The sequence below is a fragment of the Gavia stellata genome, chromosome 3 (genome assembly GCF_030936135.1).
Source record: "Gavia stellata isolate bGavSte3 chromosome 3, bGavSte3.hap2, whole genome shotgun sequence".
NCBI classification, from domain to species: Eukaryota; Metazoa; Chordata; class Aves; order Gaviiformes; family Gaviidae; genus Gavia; species Gavia stellata.
Window position 1 is genome coordinate 58,584,121 of NC_082596.1, and position 19,964 is coordinate 58,604,084.

At 39.1% G+C, this 19,964-nt stretch overlaps 1 protein-coding gene across 2 annotated transcripts in view; it reads right to left on the bottom strand.

Annotated features, from left to right (window-relative positions):
• SPIRE1 (spire type actin nucleation factor 1) overlaps positions 1–19,964 on the bottom strand; it is a 72,146-nt gene that overhangs the window by 12,712 nt on the left and 39,470 nt on the right. The window contains exons 5-8 of one of the 2 annotated variants that reach the window (XM_059815898.1): positions 15,611–15,697; positions 15,103–15,232; positions 11,446–11,487; positions 4,196–4,359 (exon numbers count right to left, since the gene is read on the bottom strand). In XM_059815898.1, the coding sequence (XP_059671881.1) occupies positions 4,196–4,359; positions 11,446–11,487; positions 15,103–15,232; positions 15,611–15,697 (423 nt within the window). The remainder of the gene's footprint in view (positions 1–4,195; positions 4,360–11,445; positions 11,488–15,102; positions 15,233–15,610; positions 15,698–19,964) is intronic. The other variant, XM_059815899.1, reaches the window with a different exon arrangement.

The following is a 19,964-nucleotide window of genomic DNA, read 5'->3' on the forward strand; positions in this document are numbered from 1 at the left end:
CAGCAAGATACAGATCATCACAGGAGCCTCCCAAAGGAACAGAGTTGAAGGACTAAGTGTGAATGCTCTTTAGCTCTAATATGAATGCTTTTAACCAAGGAGACTTACATCATTTAAGTTATCAAGATTTGCAGATCAAACAAGTGACGTGCTCAGAAATCCAGCAAATGGCTGAACTTCTCTCTCACAGATTTCCTTAGTTACGTGAATCACAAGCAGGAAAACCTCCACTGGCTGAAAGATTGCCTTCTTTGGTAACAGCAAGTCAAAAAAGAAAAGCTGGCAGGATCACCTCAATGAGCACCATGCATCACAGGACAGAGGCCTCTACAAATTCCCATCAGGTGATCTGTACTTTATGCTTAGCCCAAGGGTATGTGTTGTATGTGAGGATGCTGTGATGTATACTGTTCCCACATACATGCCACAATACAGTATTCTGCATAGGGACTCAAACCAGCTCAGATCCCAAAACAATATATTCACTTTAACACATTAAGTGTGACCCTGCAAAACAGTTGTGATGGGAAGCTTGTAGGGAAGTTTAAGCTGCGCATTTAGCTACATCAGCTGTTTTACTTGCAGAAACCAGTACAATTTAACTACAGAGCTAGCTCAGATAGCTTTGCCTGTCACTGCTTCATGCCGCATGGTTGCCTTAAAAGACCACTGGAGAACTTGCAAGACAATTGGATGCACTGTTCTTTAAAAGGGGCGCAACAGTGTTCACAAGTCTAGAGTTAAAGATATAAATTTTGTGAAGGAGAATAACTCCCGTACAAAGGAAACTACTAAACTTTTCACTGTGTAGGAGTCAAATTCTTCTGAGTGGAAGACTACTTTCTCATTGCCACAGAAGCTAACAAGCTAAGACAAAGAACTAAGTAAGCTGTCAGTTAAAAAGACATAACCATGGTGCTGTGCTGCTCATTTTTATGAGTGAAGAGCAACCAGGGCTTCAAAGAGGGCTTTTTGAGGAGCAGGCGGGGAACAGCTGTCTCTGGAGCACAATCCAAGCAATCCTTGCTCTAGAGAAGTCTCTTGTTCTGTGGGACCCTACCTAGTCCTGACCAAAAATTGTAAGTGCTTCAGTTGTCGGCATCTTATGCTGTAGCGTTTTACACAAGACTGAATCACGATTCAAGCAACAGTCTATGCATTGAGTTTATTTACGTGCTTTTCTGGGTTTTTTGTTCTCCGTTTTTTTCCGTTTTCCTGTGTCTGAAACACTGGCTTGGAGATAAGAGAGACAGAACAAGGTGCACAACTGAAAATATCAAAAGCCTACATATATTTTAACGTAAAACTGTAAAATAGGGATTACAGAAATGTTTCACATGTCCATCTAATTTTGGTAATTGCCACCTTTCAATGGAAAAAAATAGCTATTGACCATTCTTCATTCCACTTCTGAGCTCAAGATGGACATGATGTCTCAGTCACATGTTGCAAAACCTGTCTGTTGCACACAGACGTCTCCGTCTTGCTCCCATTCTTGTGAAAGATTTCTAGTTATTTCATTAGTAATGGAGGAACACTGGCTATTCCAGTGGCATAGGAGTCTTGAAAAAAACAGAGGGAAAGAAATGGACAAAAATAGAGAGTAAGGGGCTTCTCTATGGTAAAGACCTACTAGAAAGATTCCAGGAGCCACACCTCTTATTCTAAAGAATGAGAGGGAATGAACTGTCAGAGCCAATGACTAAGTATAAAAAATAGTAAGTATAAACAACCAACCCAGGGAGAATGGAAGCCAGGAGTATGTTAAATTTGGCATATCATCCTACTTAGACAACAGGTATTCCTGGTTTGTCATTTCAAATTACTTTTTCTGTGCACAGACACATGCACTGAAAATGCTAGTACTACCCCACGATTTCTCAAACATGGAAGGCTTTTTTGAGAATGAAATCTTGTGTAGGAAGTACCGATGAACCATCGTATGAATTTCTTCATATCAATACATTAACTGTTGACTATTATGGTAGACTTTACACTTGAGGTTGGATCAACCCAACATCTGGGACTGCACATTTCTCCGCACAGTGCTAAACAATTAGAATTTTACATGTACTGAGAAAGCTGCAGCTTTTAAGGCATCACCTTAAAAGATCTGAATATGTTACTGACATTATTTTTGTCCAGATAGCTGTAGCTTCATTAGAAAGGTACCATTTTTATATCTGTACCAGCAAATGGGCACAGGGCTGTATCAGACCTTCCCTTTCACCTCTGGCTGGCAACACTGAGTGTTGGGGCGTAGTCTGCATCACAACACAGTTGAGAGAAGAACAAAGGGGATGCAGGGGGAAGAAAATGGGTCTGCATCATAGCTCATTTGGAGGTCCACAGCTCAGCAGTGTAGATATTTACAGCCTGTAATTTAGGGCATAACATAGTCATAATTTAACTCCCAGTGAGTAACTCTAAATAGGTTAAGCCCAATTCAAATTGTAGGCAAAGAGGTGGCCAAGTCATTTATAGGCAGTCAGGACAACACATACGCTCTTCCGTGTGTTACATACAAAGTAAAAGTCAGGAAAGAAATAAGACATTTTGACAGAGCTATCTTTGCTTTCTTCAAATGTTCTATGCCCCACCCCCTTTGTCAGCTTGTAAAATTTCGCCCCAAATCCCTTCAGTTTGTTTATTTATACTACTTTAGCACTGTTCCTAAGGCCCACCCAGTATTCTGCTGAGCATCTTAATCATCTTAATTGCTTCACTAACTACTTCTGTTGACTCAAACCAGTACAGCATCTACTCTCTGTGACAGCTCGATATGGCTGATTTATTTTCAATTTGTCTTTTGCTGTATGTTCCAGAGCTTATTCTATATGACTTTCCTTGCCTACACAGTAGTCCTGGGTCAATAGTCACAGTCGGACATCTTGTTTTTCCCTCCTACAAGAATCACTTCATGTTTCCCTTTACAGAATTTTCTTTTACTGACTTCTGCTCATTTTTCTGTGTGAAATATCATGCTGCATTAGCTTCAGGATGCACAGAGCTACAAGCTGGGAAGCTGTATCTTCCAAGATCCAGCTCTCATTGACAGGTCTTAATATTCCTGCATCCTGCCCAGCTTCATTCATATTAACAAAACCTCATATAGCCTCTCTTGTAATTTTAAAGACTGCTGAGAGATTTCAGAATGCAAATCTCTTCTGCTTTCAGAATAGATGCATCAAATTATGCGCCCACACAAGTCACCCACAGGATAACCCCTTATACAAAGAGAGCCAACCTTTCACACATCAAGAAAGTATGCAAAGAGATAAATTTCTCCCCACATATATTTATCCCCAGTCTCCTTCCTATCTTTCAGTTTAGACGCCTTTATAAGTGCCCTGTCAGGAAAGCCCTCCTTCCCCATTTACTAGAGAGAAAGAGAGTCAGGGAAGACTGCCTTCCCCAGGCTAAAATTAGCCTCTGTGAATAAACCCTGCCTGCATGTGTTTTCCAGACAGCTTAACTTTCAGAAAGGTCCAAACACAATTAATAATACTACTGGTCCAGAAGACAAAGCTCATTCTTGAGGATGTAATATTGGTACTTCTTCAGGATCATATATAATGCAGCTTTTAAGCTAGAGAGCTTTTTTAAGCTCTTCTCCTTTTTATGCTTTTTTAAAGCTTTGAATCCATCCTCTCTCAAATGGAGAGTTAAAGTTGTTTCTCCAATTAAATGGTATTTGCTTGTCCCTATCTGTGAAACATTTGTTGGGTGTTACTTCCCAAGCCTATATAGCAAACTAACACACTGACATTTGCACCAAACTGCAACCCCTCTGGCACAGCCGATGCTCTTTATTTAACAGCTGGTGCGGTGAGGCTGGCCTCACATCTGAGGCCTTTAGTGACAGCTCCTGCATGGGTGCCAGAAGACCGCAACACCTTTGCCTGCATTCCCAAAAGCATAATGGCTATACATACACTCTGGACATACACCGGGCATTTAGAAATGTTAGTAAATACTGGGTTTAAGGCCAAAATTAGCATTTAACCTTTTACAAGAATATTCTCATTTTTGAGGTCTGATATAATATTTTTGAAGTTCTGTGGGCTGACAAAGCAGTCATGGAAAAATCAGATGATAATCTGCAAAGTCACTTCTCAGCTGATCAGTTCAGCAAATTAAGGAATAAGACTCAATTCTGACAAATCAAGAAGCAAGTTGTGTCCTGATTTTTTACCTCTGAATCTGAGCTGTCAAGTTCAGCCAACGTGGGAGCCTTAAGGAGTCTCTTGCGTTGCACTGTCACTTGTGTGGCCCCATTCTGCTTTCCTTGTGGTGCCAGGCCACCGTTCACTACAGAGGCATCCACTAATTTTCTTCCAGCCTCTGGCGTAGATACATCTAGCAAAAGAAACAGAACAATTGGTGTTTGGACCTAATTCTTATTTTGCCTTCTCAGATCTTACTGTCAAGGCAATACACACAAAAGGAAAAAAAATTATTGTGATAGTTATATGTGTGTAATTATTTCACTTTAGCAATACATTGCTCAGAGAACTACAGGCAATGGCTTGTGGGACAGAAGCAATATGAAAGAATGAAAGCAGTGGAAAAAGCAGCAGTGCACAATACTAAAAACCAACCTCAGATCAACACCAATCAACTTTAAAAAAAAAAATCCTGTGTTAAACCCGAAAATATTCTTCCTTCAACTTATAGTCTATGATTAACTATATAACAAGTATCAGAAGAATGCACAACCGTATCCGGACAAGTGGGTTTCCAGTGAATCTGAAGACAATGCCACACAGAAATTAGGAGGTTTAGCATGGAGTAAACCTAGTTTTTCCTGTGAGGACAGAATTACACTTTATTCTGCAGTATACAGAAAGGAATTAACTAAATAACTAGCATTCATCAAAAATATGCACAATCCTTAGGCTTGCATGGTCATTTCTATTATAAATATGTCTGTGATGTCAAATTTTCATGTAACAGCAGAAACATGAGGCTCCAGCTCTATTTTCATCTACATGAGTTTTACAAGGATGTAACTCCACTGAGTAAATTACTCGGGATTTCTGCCAGTGTGCAATGAAGATGCATCTCGGGTAACATAAGCATTGGGTCTGCTGTGCTTAGCCTAGCTTAGCTTAGACATTAAGATAATGACCTAGGCTTTGATATTTTAGGAGAGCTTAGGGTTCGGTCTGATAAATCAGTTTTATCCCTGTAAAAGTACAAAGTGCAGTATTCCAATCTGAAGAAAATTATGTCGGCGGGAGAAGGAAGAGAAGCTTTTAATCTCCCATTTGCATGTATGCCTAAGCATCTGGTCTTTCTACAAATGTGTTTTTCTACCCATGTAATTATAGGACTCCTTCCCCAGTCTTGTAATAACAAAGTACCTTCAGGTATTTTAAGGCTAGGGTAATGACGAGTTATTATTCCCATTTTTATGCATGGTGAAAAGAGGCACAGAAGGTCAAATGACTCGTACTTTAGGTTACCAGGAGGACTATGACGGAGAAATTACATCACCCAGGTATTCCCAGTGCCAACAATTAAGTACTCACACATCATTTCGAGTTAGTTACATAGTTGCCCTGGTATAAACAGACATGGTCACTGCTGCTACAACACAATTTGCATTCATAAAAGCTGTCCTTGCACTTAGGTAGGTTAAAACTACACAGTCTAGTCAAAGCCTCAGCTGCAGTAGTATGTCTGTTTTACAACATTCTCACTGGAGCAGCTATTGAAAAGGAATAAGAAGAGGAGTAAGTTAAATCAATATATATTTTAAAGAATTAATTAGGTTACTGTTAAATGCTGGAAACTGAGCTAGAAAGGACAGGGGATGTATTATAGTTCCTCCATAAATCATACCTTCAACTGGGAGTAAAAGAAAAGGTGATTATTTGGACTATTAAAGTCATGGTGACATTCCAAGCCTATGAATCTGTGTCTGCGGTGTTATTACTGCCTTCAGGTCCTCCCTACAAAGAGTTGCAATCAAAGACTTAGACTCTCTAACCCTTAGTTCCTATCTTCAAAGGCTTTGCTAATGGGTGTCCTGACTAGCACTATAGCTTATAGGTCACATGGTTGGTTTTTTTCCTCCTAGATTTCTGCGAGTACAGCATGGGCATCCTCCACATCAAATGCATTCCTGCTCTAACAGCCGCTCAACACAATCCCAGAAAGCGACAGCAGGAAAACAAAACCCAAACTGCCTCACCTCCCTGCTGCCAATACCACCTTCTCGAGACCTCATAATTAGCTGGCATGCAGTTGATCGAACAAGCTCAGGGTTTCCCAAATGAGCAAGCGAAAAACCTTTGATTTGTCTTTTCATTGCACAGGGTGGTTCCTGAGCAGACTGTCCAGTGAAGCAGCCCCAGCACCACCAACACAACAGCCAAAGGTGGTGTCCCTTCTCCCAGAAACTTCCTGGGTGGTGACTCCCCTGCCTGATGGTAGGGAGGGTGAAGAATGGCCTGTAAGTTCTGTTGGACTCGCTGGGAGAATAAATGATGGGACAGGCCAACAGTATTACCCTCCTTCCAAAAAAAACCCAACACACAATAGGTCTGGGGAAAGGAAAGAGGAGGGAACATCCACCAGACATCCCCTAACACTATGGGAGGTGATGGAATAGATATCCAGGGTACACCATAAATTGTTTTCTGCTCGGTTTTTTTTTGTTGTTGTTCTTTTTGTTTGTTTGGGGTTTTTTTTGTTTTGTTTTCTAAGAATTTAGGCCCAATTTCTTTACGCCTCAGAAATGGAAATTTCCGATCCATTTGAAGGTAATTTATGTAGCCAATCACAATCTGCAAAGCCTAAACCAGTTGTTGTTTAAATTCACACGTGTATGAATTGTTCATACATATTGTTGAGTTGTTCATATGTTGGTTTATAAGTCTTCTTGAAACCAGAGAAATTTTAGGTGAATCAAGAAGACAATCCAACATAGTATTTGTTTTGAAGGGCTCTTCAATAGGAGATGTAATTTGTCACCATTCTTTCCTCTAAAGAAAAAAACAACCAGGGAGTGTTTTTACAACTTGCAAGCACTATAGAATACAAAACCCCAAAAAAAGTAAAATTAGAAAACCACCCAATTTATAAAATCCATTTTGTCAGTAGTGCTCAAGTTCAGTTTATCATTCCTGCACTTACAGTACTGGATATACATGAATAAATGGATAATCATAATTTAAGGAAAGGATCATGAAATTCTACAGTTTCAGCAAACAGAATTCAACAAAAATAACTTGTTCCAAAATTAAAACCAGAATTTGTTAGCAGATACAGACCAAAAAATTATTATTTTGCTCAAGCTATTTTAGTGATGTACTCAGGCAACAGAAACATTACCGTGTGGCAAGTAATCATACATCACCATAAACAAGATAAAATTAATCAGGATAAAGAAGTCAGAAACAACCAATAGACTAATGCTTATAAAAATGAATATGACAGAAGAAATTCATGGACAATTCTTTGAAATAAAACCCTAAATTCATTTTTTTTAAAATGGACATTAGTTTCACAATCTCTCGTTTCATAGAACGTCTAAATGTTTTGAAGATGATTCAAATGATATTAAAAAAAGGCTTGTGTGAGTAACAGCCTGGGGTTAAGATTTTATTAGAGAGTCAGACACACTGGGGAGTGTAATTTCTCCATGTTTTCAGGTAGCAAGTACAATGAACAGTACCTGCAAATTGGATCAATATGTTTAGTTTCTTTTGAGTTTCTTCCAAGCTATCATTACAACAGGCAAATTAAAGAAGAGAAGGTCTTGATTTGATTACTTGATCTTTGTGTTGGCCCTCCCTGACTAGCCTTAAAGAAGGGGGAGACAAAAAAACCCCACCCTAGGATAATATGAAATGCGCCTTTATTTACATGTAAGTTTATGCCTCTTACGAAACAAGGAATTAAGCAGACCACAGATTACACGCAAACCACAGCAGTCATGTAACCATATGCTGTCTGCCTCCTAACCACCTCTCCTTGGCAAATCATGACAACAGAAACCTGAATTTTGATCTATACAGCAAATGTACTGCTCAACCCTATCATTTTTACACTGATTTTAGAAGAAGGCTAAAATGGATTTGCAGAATTAATACAGGTTTACCTTTTGCTAGTTATGATGATCATAATATACTGGGAAAGATTATATAATGAATAATGGTAACAGAGATCTGCTGTTCCTTTCAGTGGACTTCGATGTTGAAGTCAAAGCTGAGAACTCATAAATCAGTATACCAAGCTGCCAGTCTTTTGCTGGTGTTTGCATCACATTTATTATTGTGTTATCTAAATTAAGAGATTATCAGGACCTGGTGGAGCTCCTTCCTCACACTGGTCTGAGGCACACATCATGTAAAGCTAACAGTGATACACATCACCTCACAGGGTTGGGAACAACAGGAACAATCCCTGTGAAGTTTGGGTTTAAATGCTTCAGTTTCCTTTTTCTCTCCTTGCCCTGCCCCGCACCCCCCCGTATAAACTCTTCCTGAAGTAACAACTTCAAAGCAGCCATGCACGCTGCTTTGAGGCAAGAACTTGAGTGTTAAGGGTGGGAATGACTGGTCTTTTGAACTGCATCCAACACAGTACATAGAAGTGAAGCTGCTTTTAAGCTATTTTTCTATTAGAAGAAGTGGTCAATGACTGCCCTGGTCCCTAATTGATATCCGAGTACCTCTCAGATTACTCTAACTACAGGTGGCTACTGCTTGCTCCTTCTATTCTATCAGTCGGAAACAGTGGGGTACAAGGAGGTCCCAGGCGCCCCTCCTCTCCTCTTCAGGGTGACAACAGCAGGGAAATATGTGGAGCCGGGCAGTGTGACGTACCAACTACACCGGCTCGGTGCCAGCAGAAGTCTTCTCAGAATTGGTTTGCATCATCCCAGTCACGGACAGCAAGCATAATAAAAGCCAGCACCTGTCCTTTAGCACTTAGTAGGAAACACTTCTGTTTTTCAGCTTGTTTGTGGTTTTTTTCATGACAGCAATTTCATCAAGCAGACAGCAATGAGAGCAGTGAAAAAGCAAGTATGTGGAAGCAGTGATCACAGAATGAAAGCACAGTATAGCTTGCCCACCTCCAAAATAATGAAAAAAGTAAAAGCACGCAAAGCAACAACATTCAAAACTACCGCTTACCTGCTTTCTATTGACATCCCAACCCATCTAATTCATTTGTACTGCTCATCTGGTGTCTCACATCTACCTAACTGGAATGCTTTAATCATCCTGAATTTACTTCTAAAAATCACGCAGTCACACCATATGATACTACTTGCTGAGAACCATGACTTGAAAAAACAAAACCAATCACATTTGGAAGATGGATAAAGAAAACAGGAAGAGTTCTTCGGTGGTCAGTCAAAAAGGGCAAATCCAAGTACAGTATAGATTGCTATGAAGCTGCTTCTTCAAAATAAAAACATTATGGCAATGAATTAGTGGATTATGAAGGGACATTTTATAAAATATTGTTAGGATTTAAACAAATGAGGATGTCTCGGCATTCTTAGAAATAAAAGGCAAAAGAAGAAGCAAACAGACACATGTAAAAGGACAGATCTGAACATTTCCCTGTTGTTGGTCACTGGCACATTCAGTTTTATAGTCTTAAAACGGAAGGAACTTTTGGCATGTCTGAAAGCAGCAATACTTTTGAAAACTGTAGTTTGCCTGTTTATGCCATTATCTTACCCTCTGAGGACTCTTCAGCTTTCAGTGGAGTAAAACATGATACCAAGTACATACATAATTTGAATCCCACCAGACAGCTGTAGTAGCTGTACAATATGCCATGAGTGTAAGGTTTCTCAAAAGGGCTTGAGCTGGATTAACAGCTTGCCACCGCCTCTGACGGGGAGAGCCTGTTCCTTTCTCCCAGCCACCCATACTCATCACCTGCCCTCAGCCAGCTCTCTGATCATCTGATCAGATAGTAAGCAGGTTTAAATCACTAAAAGATCAGAAAACCAATCTGGTAAAAAAATAAAAGTATTTGTTCCTGGGTTACATGAGTTTAACCAGTTCATCTTGTGAACAAATGAGCAGGACTGGCACAGAGGAGGAGGGGGAATCACATGCTTGACAAGGAGCTTGGGGAGGAGAGGGAGCAGCGAGAGCCCCTCCTCGCCTCTTGACAGTGGCAAGCTGTTTACTTGGCTCAGCCAGGACATGAAGCCACATTCACAGATAGGTTACTTGTGAACTTCACTCCCGTATTACAAAACTATTGTATTTTTTATATTACGGTAATCAAATAGCTTCTCCATGGTCTTTCTAGTTCACAATATGCTAGCATTTCAGTCAGATTATGCCTTTCTATGAGAAAAATAACCACATAAGGTTAAAGAGTGTATGGAGAAAAAGGACAAAAACTCGGCAAAAGTCCCAGATGAGATGTTTCTATGTGCAACTGGAAGGAAGGGGGGAGGGTACAGCTGCGGTTGCTTCTCCACAAAATGAGAGCACGGATTTATTTGGAGAATGTTTTTCTCAGGAGTCATCTAGGAGAAATTAGGTGAGAGCTAGTATAAGAGCTCTCCTCAGCGGACAAACCTTTGAAGCTAATGTAGAATATTTCCAACCTCAATGATGGAGTCTTTGGGCCTAAGCATCCTGGAAAGTTAGTGCATAGTGAGGAAGGAATTAATTTATTTTCTTGCTAGTAGGCACAAACTCTCTCTGACGTCGCTGTCTCTGAAGTAGAACATGTTCATACAGTTACTGCATATCCTAACTAATGGCCCACCAAGAGGAACCTTTAAATTTGATATTAGATAGTTGATGAAGGATCAGCTATCAAATCTTCTGTATCAGCTATTACCAGCAAATCTTAGCAACTTATTTTGCTAACCAGCAAAGAAGGAAGGTTTAGCCTCTTCTGAGTGAATGTCTTTGATTTCATGACTCACAAAGCATTGACTGTAAAGACACTCAGTAGAATTGACAGTTCCTTTCTAAATTAGCATTCATAGGTCTATTTCATTAAATCTAGAAAGGCAGATGAGTTCAAAACTAGTTTTTGGATCCCCGTGAGAAATGAAGTACTGCAAAAGATCGTCTAGTCAAAAAGTGAGTGTAAAGACACAAAGGTCAGATCAATAAATACGTACATCAGACTTGAAGGGGACACTGTATTCTGCAGTCCTTTTCAGAGTTTGGAATAGCTCTGGGACACCTTATTTTGGTTATTTATTTAAACGGAATTCCAGCACTCTATTTCAGGTGAAATACAGTTGTTTCCTATACCTACGCATCCTTTTGTGGCAAGGGAAATGTAGGTATTAATAAGTCATTTATCTTAATTTTTATTTTCACTGACCATATCTTGGAAGAATCCCTTCAAGTTTCTTTCTTAAATGTTAATTCAACAGACAGATGGAACAAATTTCACAATAAGCACAATAACCACGTCAGGTGTTGTTGCACCTTTTACCTGACAAGTCAAAACTGTAAGACATGCTAAGTGGCCGCATTGCTGTAAAAAAGAAACAAAAACAACAAAAAGAAAACAATTCAGCTATTAGAAAAGCAGAGGGGTAATGAAAACAAAGATTAACTCCACTTGAGACATTTTGGATTCTGTTGCCTAATCCAAAATGTGTCAGACATACTACTGCTTTATGTAGTACAGCTCAAAGTCTGAAAACTACAGTAGCATAAATGGGACTTGCAGACAGACCAATTATAAATATATTTGTATAGTTGCAGAATGAGATTTTGGGAATTCAATAAATCAATTATCAAAACAAGAGGCAAGTATCTTAAAAATTCAGTATTTTCAATTAAAATGAAAGACAGAAAGGGGAGAGGGAAAGAGAGAGAGAAGAGAAAGAGAGGGAAAGAGCTGAAAAAAATTGAAAGTACAAAGCCACATTTCACACAAGTTTCAGTGACCTGAAATAAAGATATTTCTGATTTTTTTAAGCATAATCTCCAATGATTATAATTAAACTAATAAAGAGAGACACTCAAGCTAAGCTTGAGCAATAGTTTCCTTGAAGAGGATGGAAAAAAAGGCCGAACACTGTGTGATTTGTGTTGATTCTTGTTCTTTTTAAAAACCTTAGGTGGACTTAGCCTTTAAAATGTAGCCATAATATTATCCTCTTCTTTCTGGGCCTCTAACCATTTCACTCCTAGATAAGAAAGTGGTCAGATGTTCTTTATTTCTGGAAAGCCCTATCTATGTTTCCAATTAAACAGTTTAATTCAGGGAGTAGACACTCAAAATATTTCTCAACTGAAAATGAAATTTCAACAAGCAGGCCAAGCCCAGCAACAAGAACGTACAAGAATGCATCAAAACTGACACCAGCTTATCTGTCTTACTTGACAGGTGATAAACATGCAAGTTGGTACGAAAGGGCCTGTCAGCCACACATACCACTGCATTAAAAAATGTTTAAAAAAAGGTTGTGCTGGGACAAGTTTTGCTCATGAAAATAAATCTATGTGGTGAACGCAGTAGGTGGCTGACTCAGAGCTAAATTTGGGAGTCAGGGTGTTTTTCCTGTAGTTCATTAACTAGACAACATCAGCCACAGATAACAGCTACAGAAACAGTATCTAAATCCCTGTCCAAACTTAGCATAAAGGCAAATACAGTTTAAAGCATAAGGGTGTTTATCACCTAATGCTGAGTCCTAACTGAAGGTTGATAAAACATGTACATGAAATGAAGTTTTCTCCAAGCTCCATTAGCTCAACTTGCTTGAGTCACAAATCCATGCTTTTAATTAAAAGGACATGTACCTCAAGGCTGTGTTTGTCTCAATAGCTTACTCTTGATGATTTTATGAGGTCATTTGAAAGCTCATTCCAATTCCTCTACCCAAACCTCTCTCTTTGTGAGAAAAGCTACCAAGATTAAATTACCATTTCCAAAGATGTTTTAGATGGAGAGTGGCCAGCCATAGGCTGGCTTTTCTCAGTGGCAGCTCAGGGTAGAGAAGATCTTACCTGTATGAATGTGTTGTGCAGGCAGAGGGACAAAGCCTGTGGCTGCTGGGAAACACATGCCATCGCTCCACCCATATTGCAGAGGAAGAACTGCAAGAGTACAGCCCCCCTCACCCCTATGGTCAAGTGTAGTTGTGCTCTTGACTGCTCTAAACTGAGCAACAAGGAATAACTCTGGGACATCTGCAATGTTACTTATACTCCCAAATGTTTCACTCTAATGCTCTTTTTTGTTTTCTTTTTAATAGCAACAAATATTTCTGTCCAGATGGTGCAAGTGTCCCACATGGTGTTTCTACTTAGATTTAAAATCCTTAAACCTCATTACCTTACATGTTGTTACACTAAATTACATTCAGTGGTCATCTAAACTATATGGTGGATCTATTTGTACCATACTGAATGTCACTAGCGTTACTCCATTCCCAATTCAGCACAAACACATTTGATTCTAAAAGGAACTTTGGACAAAACAATCATTTCACTGTGAGAAAGAAAAAAACCTCATATTTCAACATAAGAAAAAATTATCTTCAAGCCCTTTGCTCTTTTTTCTTTTTCATGCCAGCAGCAAATGAACACTTGGGAAATAAAACTTGCATGCATCCCCTTTTACACCTCCAGTAATATGGTATTTAATGCAAACAGTTCACTGGACTGAAGGGGAATTACCACAGTTCCAAAACTCAAAAATTTAATTATTTAACAAAAAATGAAGAACTGGTGGAAGACAGGTATCTTTTATTGGAGGCCATGACCTGAAATCAGCCCAGAAAGTCCTAATCAGTAATACTCCAAAATTTAACATAATTTTTAGAAACTGTTTACTAAATGTATTTGATGTCATCTATATCAGTTAGAAATTTTAAAGATCTATTAGATCAAATTTACTGCCCTTGAGAGAACATGACAGTTCCCAGATGGAGAACGTCTAAAATACTGAAATTGAATGTTTGAAAGAAAAGTAAGGAATTGTTCCACATTTTTACAAGCTTCCTACATTTGGAAAAATGTCTAGGCCTATTAGCAACATTAATTGATACAGCAAGCATAAACTGAATCCAAACCAGAAGCTGGAAGGCCCAAAGAAACAATATTCAAAACATCATGCTATTAAAAATGCACCTAAGCATTCACCAAAATCTACCAAGCACTTCAAAAACAATGCAACAAAGCAAGACTGATGAAATTGTTTTTCTCTGGAGACAATGGGTTGTCACAATCCACTTGAATCTGGACCAGTGCCTTTAAGCACATGTGGCAAGCAGAAATATTTTGCAAAAAGCAGCAACAGGGAGTACATATATGGATCATTTCATGCTTTTTTGCCATGAGATGCCACTTTTGTTCTTCAAAAATCCAGCTAGCTCAGCTCTGATACAGATAAATACCGTGCTCTTAAAGAAATCTAAGTCACAATGTAAGACTGTATTTGTCATGGTTTTATCATCAGAACGATTGAACTAATGCAAACTGGTGATAGCTGGAAAGCATAGTATTTGTATAACTTCATAGTTATATGAAGTTGGTTGTTGAATATAACACTGCAGAAATGAAATGCTTTGCAGTGCAAGTCTGAATTATTTGCCCACTGAAAATACATACAAACACATGTTCCATAACTTAGAAAATGAAGCAAAGATTTAGATTCAAAATAGAAGCAATAGATTCAGCAAACAAAATAAAAGCATATTTTAAATTAAAATAAGGAAATTGATGATGCTAACAACAGGAAATGAAGAGAATAAAATTAATTAAAAACAGACATGTAAAGAATATTTGCAGATATGTAAGGAACATTGCACTGGGGAGAAGTAATACCCATTCCATTCTGAGCAAATCTAACATTAACTGTCATGTGCAACAAGCAATATAATGCCATTAAATTTATCTAATACTTACATTAAAAACTTGAAGGGAATCAAGCTGAAGCATATAGTATCTTATTTTTAAATATAACTTAGCACAAAGGCTGCATAGCCCTAGCAAAGCCTGTAGGTTCTTTCTTTTTCTGAAGGGATGAGAATAATTTTATCTTCCGTGACATCTGCACAGGCATTGGTAATATTGCTATTTCTTATATGGGAATTTTTCTATGGATGCTGCAGGTAAAAACTAGCAATGTGCTTACCCAGCCTGCTACGTCTTATCTCATCAGGTGAGACTGGACGTAACTTCCTCTCTGCCTTGATTTCCTCCAGTATCCTTTCATGAAGGCTGCGTGGCCGTGGTGGGGTTGGTTTCAGTTTTCTTGCTGAGGCCTCGGAATATAAAGATAATCACATTTACATAAAACAGTGCTTCTTTGAAAGTAGATTTCACACTTTTTTGGAAAAAAATGTGGAATGTTGTGGTATGATTTTACATGCACTCAATTGTCAAACTCACATAAATTGGAAATTTTTCCCCAATTCATTACGATTTTCCAGAGAGATAAAGGACTGCTGGTAATAACAGTTATTAATTGGTAGGTACAAAATATTACACACTGTTCTTTAAGAGACCACATTCTATATACAGAAGACAATATTTTTGAAAGCCCATGTCAGAAAATGTAATATTTAACATATTCCCTGGAAACAAACATGCTTTAAAAAAGCTACGTTTTTGTTAGGAATGAAGCCCACTGGATTACATACAGGATTTAATGGAGGTCGCGATCGGATGAAATCCAGGATTATTTCATGGGCACTCTTTTTTAATCGAGGTGGAATGTCACCGTTGACCTGGAAAGGAGAAAGTGAAATATGTATTTGTATGTTTCGCATTCATATTCATGCAGATGATGAGATCAACCGAAAACTCAAAACCACCCTGACAGATCTTGCAGTGTTCTGACACCTGCACCAGACGTAAAACCCCACCAGTCCTGAGCAGAGCAACAATCCATATGCAGAGCACAGGCAAGCAAAAAACATAGGTAACAGCTTTTCAACTTTGCAGATAGCTGCAGAATAACCACAACTGCAGCAGCTTTAATCAGCAATACTTAGGATTTTGAAAGTATGAAATCAAATGTTCAGGCTGCGATCCTGTCTATGGGAGAATGCAGACAAAGTTTGTATCTAGCTTGGAGAAAAAGTTGCCAACGCCATTTTTAAGAACAACTATTTGAACCATATCTCAATGCCAACCATTATACATTCTCTCATACTTTGTTCTTAGCCTCTGAGAAAACATGGATGCTCTTTAAGGCCCCAGTTTTCTTGATCTCCTTACCATCTCCCAAGCACTGACATGAAAGCAAAGCTAGAGCTGGCACAATCACCAATGATTTGCTTGTAGTGATGGATGAAAAATATCTTCCCCTTGGTTTTTTGTCTTTACTATCTGCCTCTGCTGCTCTGACCATGAAGAGATGCCCTTGCATGTAAATCCCAGCGGAAGGAGAGAGAAGCCCTGAGCATGATTTCATAGTTACCTCTTCAGCTGCACTTTAAAGATTACTCAAGTGTAAACCAAAGTTAGTTAATATGTCTAGGAAGTAAATCACTGGAATGCCATGGCATGCCATTGGAACTACAGAAAGTACATTTCCTCACTGCAAATCATGTATTTCTGTAGAAGAGGGGCTGGGTGAGGGTTGTTTCCTTGTTTGTTTGGTGTTCTCCAGAGACACAGACATTTCTTTCTCTGATACCTCATTTAGACATAAGACCATATACAAGACATCACAGGAAAGAGTCAGCAATTCATTTTATGTACAGGATATAAAAGAAGGCAACAGAAGTTTTCCTATCATATGAAGAATTTATAAATTGTAAGCTGGGAACAAGTGTATGGATTTGCTTAAAAATCCACCTGTCAGGTTCAGTCTTCATACAGCACAGTGCCCAAGCACACTGTCAAGGATGAGAGAGCATCTTATGTCATACATCCTTCTGGTACCTTCTATTACTATGCAGTAGCTGGTTATCAGCCCTGTCCTCCAATTTGATAGAAATTCCCATGACACTGTATTTCGTAGACCAAGTGTCCCAAATTTCAGCACTTTCTTTTTCTTTTTTGTTCTTTCTTCTTTTTTTTTTCTCCCCCCCCCCCCCCCCCCCCCCCCCCCCCCCCCCCCCCTCTTTTAAGGGTCAGTTCACTCATCGTTCTTTGGGAGACAATTCATACAATGTCTGTAGCTAGAAAATACATGTAAAGACACAGCTCTGGTTTGTCAAGTCATACGCACTTTTGCTAACCAGAAGAAACGCTGCAGTTAGAAAAATGGGTTTAAATGCCCTTAAGGTCACCTGAATATGATCCCTAATTGAACTTCAGTAATGCCGTGCAGCTTCCGTATAAGCTCTGCTCACCTCAGACATGCCTTGTTTCCAGGCTGAGGCAGAGCGACAGCCTCCCAGAGAAGATTCATCCCTTCCCCGATAAGGAAGCAGCTGCAGAGTCCCTCCTGGGGAACATTTCATTGCTTTCCTGGGGACTCTTTCTGGAGGTATCCTCCCCCAGACGTAGTCCAAATTCCGTTTGCTCCCCCCACCCACCTCCTTAGCCTCCTTAGAGTGAATTTCACATAGCTTGGCAGAGAATACCAAGCTGCTAGACTCTGCAACATGCATCACCTTCCTAAAAATGGTGCAGAAAAATTAAAATTGAAAAGGTTTGTATTAAGCAGTGATTTGACGTTTTATGACGAGGAGGGTATTATTTCAAGTGGTGTGATTGATTTCTTCTGTTTAAAGACTGAGCAATTTTTGAGGCCAGCAGGCTTTGCAGGTTTATTAATGAAATGAGAAGTCTCTCTTCCTTGGGTTACTGTTCATCAGATGTCAAAGTTGATAGCTGAAGTTGAGAGTTATTAGCATCAGAACAGCCATTTTGTAAACTGATAATCTCCGTTCCAGCCTTGGGGAACAACCCTCCCTCTGCATGACAATAGGAAATAAATAATACATGGCTCTGAGCCTTTCACCTCAGGGCACTCTACACCCTGACTTAATGCCACCAGGGTATAATTAGTATCAGTATTCCCATTTGATTGGAAAAGGAGAAATGTAAGATTTGCTTAAGTGATTTTTCACAGGATACACGGGGAGCTGGTGGCAAAGCAAGTGGATGTTTTGCAGACAACAAGCCAAGAGCAGAAGCACCTCTGGCAGCACCTACCTTGTCATACTCAGCACCCAAACAAGATGCTGACAGGAAAGACACTGAGGGAAGCTTTTATCCTGTTTGTCCACACTAGATATATTTCTTTACTCCAACTCTCTCTGTAATGAGCAATTTCACATGCATCTTTCACATTTAATTAATCAAAATTCATGGCTCTTGATTAAAGTCTAAATCAGAGATATATTGCACAGATGCAGCCACAACACATGCAGGGGGGAAAAAAACCAACCAACAAAATTATCTTTTTTTTCACATACCAGATTGACCCCAACTGCAAACTAGTATTTAAGTAAATACCTCAAAACACTGTAAGACTACCCTAAGTCTTCACGTGTGCAAAACGTCTTTTGTACAGCTGTATGCATTAAAACTGGCAGTGTGGGGAAATCATAACCAGTGATTATAAAAATCGACCAGAAATTTAGAACAACAGCCAAAGCACAGAAAAATTACCATGTAATCATCTACTTACTCACAACCTGCTACTATCACATTTTAATATATAAATATGGATTTGCAGTTAAAAAAATAACTGCAAATGGCACTTAGTTACCTTTGGCTGAAACTCAAGCTTTAAAAATGGTGATCCCAAACAAGAAGTACATTGCACATGACTTTCACAAAAACTACATCACTTATCATTGATATTCAGTTATCTCGGCTATTTATTTGTCTCACTATAAAAGGTGACAGCATTAAGCAGGAGAGTGCTATCTCTAAATAATAGGTAACATGAAACTGATATTGTTTTGTACTATCTAGAAATTTTAATTTAAAATTAAATTGCATGGACACTGAAACAGACGGAGGGGGCATGCTACATCATTTCCAAAACAGCTCATGCTAAAGTTCCGTTGTGAAAGTATTATAAGTAGATATGTATTTGCCATCTTTCATTATGCAGACAGTATAGTGCTTTTGTTAACATAGTTGTTACACAGCGCGTATTTGACACCACACAGCAAGCTCAAGCAGCAGTTTCCAAGAATGAAGTGCTTTGGCACTTCACATCGTAAGCCACTGCATTCACACTGCTGTTGCTGCCCATCTATTATAGACACAAGTTTATGATACCACATGATAACCATAGTACTTACCGAGAGTCACTCCTTCTTTGAATACCCCTACAGCATGATTAGGAACTGTAAAGCTCACTGCTCTTCCTAGGATGACTCCTAAACTACTGCAGAAACATGTGACGAAAGCAGAAAATGAAAAAGGATAGTTCCCTGCTTAAAGCAGCTGAATACCACTCAGTAAAACTAAATCAGACCTGTGCATAAGACAACGACAGACTCTACAGTGCTCAGCTGGACAAACTGGTAAAAGTCGTTTCCTCACATTCTCTATGTCCAGTTTGCAACACCTGAAATCTCGCTTATGAAAATACTATCCATGCACAGCTGTTATTGCAATTAATGTTAAGTACTGTAAGATGCTAAATACTGTAAGGAAATAAAGCATTTTTTGTTAAAAATACCCAACAGCCATGCCACAGGATTCTGAGATTAGACATTCAAATTACTGGATATTTTTGCTAAAAATAGCTTCAACCTATATGCCTAAATTCCCCTTTTGCAACACGGCCAAGCTAATACCACTGCATCACAGGTGTGTGTGAAGAGCTCGAATATGAAGACAAGAGCACCGTTACCTATGAAGAATTTAACTGTTATGCAATGTAGTGCTGAGTTTGGACACTACATAAAAGGTACCTGACAGCCATGCATTGAATAAGTAATGTAAGAGTTATCAGCTACCAATAAGCACTGCTCAAGAAATAAAGTGAATGGTGCACGTCTTGGAGGGGGGGAGGTGGGCAGTAAAGAGAGCTACTTGTGAATCAATGTGAAATTAAAAGCTGTAGCTCAACACGTA